Source organism: Penaeus japonicus, unplaced genomic scaffold, assembly GCF_977035675.1.
Source record: "Penaeus japonicus unplaced genomic scaffold, GWHDUDI00000001_assembly GWHDUDI00000025, whole genome shotgun sequence".
NCBI lineage: Eukaryota > Metazoa > Arthropoda > Malacostraca > Decapoda > Penaeidae > Penaeus > Penaeus japonicus.
In genome coordinates, this window is record NW_028234427.1 from 38,281,939 (window position 1) to 38,286,938 (window position 5,000).

General features: G+C 47.0%; 1 protein-coding gene across 1 annotated transcript in view; it reads left to right on the forward strand.

Annotated features, from left to right (window-relative positions):
• Positions 1–2,001: 2,001 nt before the first annotated feature.
• Positions 2,002–5,000, forward strand: part of LOC122251411 (uncharacterized) — a 4,003-nt gene continuing 1,004 nt past the window's right edge. Inside the window, exons 1-3 of the mRNA XM_086551829.1 lie at positions 2,002–2,263; positions 2,618–2,754; positions 3,861–4,107. Of these exons, the coding sequence (XP_086407955.1) occupies positions 2,251–2,263; positions 2,618–2,754; positions 3,861–4,107 (397 nt within the window). The 5' untranslated portion in view covers positions 2,002–2,250. The remainder of the gene's footprint in view (positions 2,264–2,617; positions 2,755–3,860; positions 4,108–5,000) is intronic.

The following is a 5,000-nucleotide window of genomic DNA, read 5'->3' on the forward strand; positions in this document are numbered from 1 at the left end:
AGGGGGGAGGGAGAGGAGAGAGGGAGAGAAGGAGGAGAGAGGAGGGAGAGAGAGAGAGAGGGAGTGAGAGAGAGAGAAGGAGAGAGGAGGGGAAGGAGGGAGAGTGTGAGAGAGAGAAAGGAGGAATGGAGGAGGAGAGAGAGGAGAGAAGAGAGGAGGAGAGGAGAGAGAGAGATGAGGGAAGAGAGAGAGAGAGAGATGAGGAGATGAGAGATGGAGAGAGAGAGAGGGGGAGAGGAAGAGAGTGAGGGAGGAGAGAGAGAGAGAGCGGAGAGAGAGAGAGGAGAAGAGAGAGAGCGGCGAATGAGAGAGAAGAGAGAGAGAGAGAGAGAGAGGAGGGGAGAGAAGATAGGAGATCGAGAGAGAGAGGGGAGGGAGAAGGAGAGAGAGAGAGAGAGAGGGAGGGAGAGAGGAGATGAAGGAGAGAGAGAGGAGAGAGAGAGAGACGGAGACGAAGAGAGAGAGAGTGAGAGAGAGAGAGAGAGAGAGAGAATGACGAAAGAGGGAGGGAGACTGAGAGGAGAGAGAGAAGCGAGGGAGAGGGAGGGAGAGAGAGAGAGAGAGATGAGAGAGAGACGCGAGGAGAGAGATGTGTCGAGAGAGAGAGAGAGAGAGAGAGAGAGAGATGGAGAGATGAGAGAGAGAGAGAGAGAGAGAAGGAGGGAAGGAGGGAGAGAAAGAGAGAAAGAGGGGGTGGGGGAAAGAGAGAGAAATGGAGAAAGGGAGATAGAAGGAGAGAGTAAGAGAAGTAGGGGGGGGGAGGGACAAGAAGAGAAAGAATGAGGAAGAGAGAGACTGGCAGATACGTACACACATATGTATAAACATACATGCATACTTATATATTCACACACACCTACACGCACATATACATATACACGTATATGCATGTACAAACATACATAGACATACACGCACATAGATGAAGATTGTGTACAGGTAAAAAAAAAAAAATAATAATAATAATAATAATAATAATAAATAAAAATAAATATAGACAAAAAAAAAATCCAGATTCAGATAGAAAGAGGAAAAGAGAGAGAAGAGAGAAGAGGGGGGGCGTGGCGGGGGGTGGGGTCGAAGTAGGGGGCGGGGCGGGGTAGGGAGGTTCGCAAGTTTAAGAAGCTGAGTCTGGAGGTCACCCAACCATTTATATAAAGTTAAAGCTCTACAAAAAGAAAAAAAAGGGGGGGGTCTATTAATGACTGTCAATCTCTTTCCAAACCTTTGACCCCATGCTGCCAGATTAACAAAATTCGTCTGCTATCCGGAAAACTGCCAAAGGATTATGACGTAGGGGGTTAAACAGTGACGTCATGCGATATTTCTTTTTTTTTTTTTGTGGGGCGTCATTTGAAGAAGATGAAGAGATAATGTTCAGGAAATCAATAATGTTCAGGAAATGATGGTCGTTAGAATTTTGTGCGAATCCTTCCTGCCAGTGCGAATACACTCGAGTTCGAATCCTTCCTACGAATGTGAATACGTTAGTTCGAATCCTTCCTGCCAGTGCGAATACACTCGAGTTCGAATCCTTCCTACGAATGTGAATACGTTAGTTCGAATCCTTCCTGCCAGTGCGAATACACTCGAGTTCGAATCCTTCCTACGAATGTGAATACGTTAGTTCGAATCCTCCTGCAGTGCGAATACACTCGAGTTCGAATCCTTCCTACGAATGTGAATACGTTAGTTCGAATCCTTCCTGCCAGTGCGAATACACTCGAGTTCGAATCCTTCCTACGAATGTGAATACGTTAGTTCGAATCCTTCCTGCCAGTGCGAATACACTCGAGTTCGAATCCTTCCTACGAATGTGAATACGTTAGTTCGAATCCTTCCTGCCAGTGCGAATACACTCGAGTTCGAATCCTTCCTACGAATGTGAATACGTTAGTTCGAATCCTTCCTGCCAGTGCGAATACACTCGAGTTCGAATCCTTCCTACGAATGTGAATACGTTAGTTCGAATCCTTCCTGCCAGTGCGAATACACTCGAGTTCGAATCCTTCCTACGAATGTGAATACGTTAGTTCGAATCCTTCGTGCCCGACACATAACCGAACCTTTTCCTTTTTATACTCTCTATGTCAGTTGCACATGTAACCACGCCCCCTCCCGCCCCAGGTCGACAGCAGCGATGCGGTGACGGTGGTGCTGAGGGACGTGGAGCTGGTGACCTCAGGAAAGTACCGGTGCGAGGTCATCACGGAGGGACCGCTCTTCCACACCAAGATCGGAGAGGGCAACATGACGGTCATCGGTAAGTGCTGTGTGGACACGGGGCTATGTGCATCTTAAAAACGGAGGCATACACACGCGCACGCATACACACACACACACACACACACACACACACACACGTACACACACACGTACACACACACGCACACACGTACACACACATTGTACATATGTCTGTGTGTGGGCTCGCATGCATGCAAGATATATAGCAATACAAACATATGAAAAAAAATGAAAAATGAAAAAATAGAAAAATAAAAAAATAGAAAAATAAAAAAAAATATATATAAATAATAAAAAATAAAAACTTAGCCAACACCTCCACCAAGCACTGACGCCAACTAATCTCTCCTTCGCCACGCCCACTGAACAGACCTCCCCGATAGCACGCCAGTACTGGAGGGCGTGAAGACCAGCTACCAGCTCAGGGAGAGAGTCCACGTCAACTGCACTTCCCCGTACTCGAAGCCGGCGGCGACGCTGGAGTGGCACGTCAACGATGAACTAGTTGTGAGTAACAGGACGGGATGAGAGGGATGGGGGGGAGGGGGAAAGGGAGGGAAGGGAGGGATGGGATGGGGAGGGGAGAAGGGAGGGTAGGTGGGGGGGAAGGGAGGGATGGTGAGGGAGAAGGGAGGGATGGGGAAGGTGGGGAGGGAGGGAGGGATGGGGAGGGGGAGGGAGGGAGGGAAGGGGGGAAAGGAGGGTAGGTGAGGGGGGAAGGGAGGGAGGGAAGGTGAAGGGGGGAAGGGAGGGAGGGAAGGTGAAGGGGGGAAGGGAGGGAGGGAAAATGAAGGGGGGAAAGGAGGGAGGGAGGGAAGGTGGGGGAAGAAGGGAAGGGAGGGTAGGTGAAGGGGGAAAAGGAGGGAGGGAGGTTAGGTGGGGGGAAGGGAGGTTGGGAGGGAGGGAAGGTGGGGGAAGAAGGGAAGGGAGGGAGGGAGGGAAGGAGGCAAGATGGCAGAAAGGGAGTTGGGGGAGAGAGAGGGAGGGAAAGATAGAAAGAGTGAGAGAGAAATATGATCTGACAGTGATGAATATGATGTGATAATGATAACGATGATAATCATAATGATACATGAAAAAAAACAGTAACTTTAAGTAGAACAACAAAGCTAATAACCGCGACATTGCAAAGACAAATAATAACAACTTTTTCCCCTCCCTCTCCTCTCCCCTCTTCCCACAATCCTCCCTCCTCCTTCAAATCCCCCCTCCCCTCAAATCCCCCCACCCTACCCCCTACCACCACAAATCCCCCCTCCCTCTCTCCCCCCCCTCCTCCTTCAAATCCCCCTCCCACCCCACCCCCTCCTCCTTCAAATCCCTCTTCCCACAATCCCCCTTCCCCATAAATCTCCCCACCCTACCCTACCCCCACCCCCTCCCCCACAAATCCCCTCTTCCTACAATCCCTCTCCCCCCACAAATCCCCCGTCTCCCCACCTCCCCCCACAAATCCCCCACCCACCCTACCCCCACAAATCCCCCCCTCCCCCCACAAATCCCCCTCCCCCACCCCACCCTCCCCCACCCCACCCTACCCTACCCCCGACAAATCCCCCCACCCTACCCTACCCTACCTACCTACCCCCTCCCACCCTCATCCCCAAAACCAGAAAAAGCCCAGCTGGCTGCGTCGCTACCAGGCTCAGCAGGAACCGGACGGGCTGGAGACGGCTGTGCTCGGCCTCACCTTCGTCACCAAGCGAAGTCACTTCCCGGGCGGCGAGCTGCGTCTCAAGTGCGTGGCCAAAATCGCTACGATTTACTTCCAGTCGCAAGAAACGTCGGTCATTGAGACGGGGTTCTTGAAGCACACGCAGGCTGAGGAGCGCCGCCATAAGGACCACTCGTTTTTCTTCGGTTTGTTGACTTTGTCTTTGTTGTCTCTGTTGTTGTTGTTGTTAGGGGGTTGCATTCTTTCTTTTACTTTCTTTTTTTTTCTTCGTCTTCTTCTTTTTCTTCTTCTTCTACTTCTTTTTCATTTTCATCCTTTTCTTCTTCATCTTCTTTATTTTCGTTATCTTTTTTTCTCCAGTTCTTATTTTACTTGGTGTTTTATTTCTTTTTATTCTTCGATTTCTTTTTTTATTTTCCTTCTTTCTTCTTACTTCTTCGATCGCTTCTTTATTTTCTTCTCTTTTTCTTCTTTCTTCTTCGATTGCTTCTTTCTTTTCTTCTTTTTCTTCTTTCTTTTTTCTTCTTTCTTTTTTGATTGCATCCTTCTCTTCCTTCTTTCTTCTTCTTCTTTTTCTTTTTCTTCTTTCTCCTCTTCTTTTTCCTTTTTTTTCTTGTTTTCGTCTTTTCTTCTTTTTTTTTCTTTTTCCGCATTGCATCCTTCTTTCTTTCTTTCTTATTTTCTTCTTCTTTCAGTTTTTTTTTTATCACTTCTTCCTTTACTTTTTTCTTCTCTTTTTTTCTTATCACCCTCTTTATTATTATTATTATTATTCATACTCCCCTGAGTGTTTTGTATTTCGTTAATTAATGTCCAATTAGTTTATAATTCTTTTTCAATTTCATTACATTTCTTTTTCGCTTTAACATGACGGTAAATTATGGGATAATTCTGTTCATTTTGTTCTTTTTTCGGATAATGATGTTCTTTTGTTATTTATTTTTAGGACAATGCCCTCTATTTTTAAGGAATTTAGGATTTTTAGGTTTCACGTTTAGGATAAGATTTTTTTTTGTGGGGGGGAGGGGATTTTTTTATTAACATTGCTTTTTTTGTCTAGAATAATGCTATTATACCG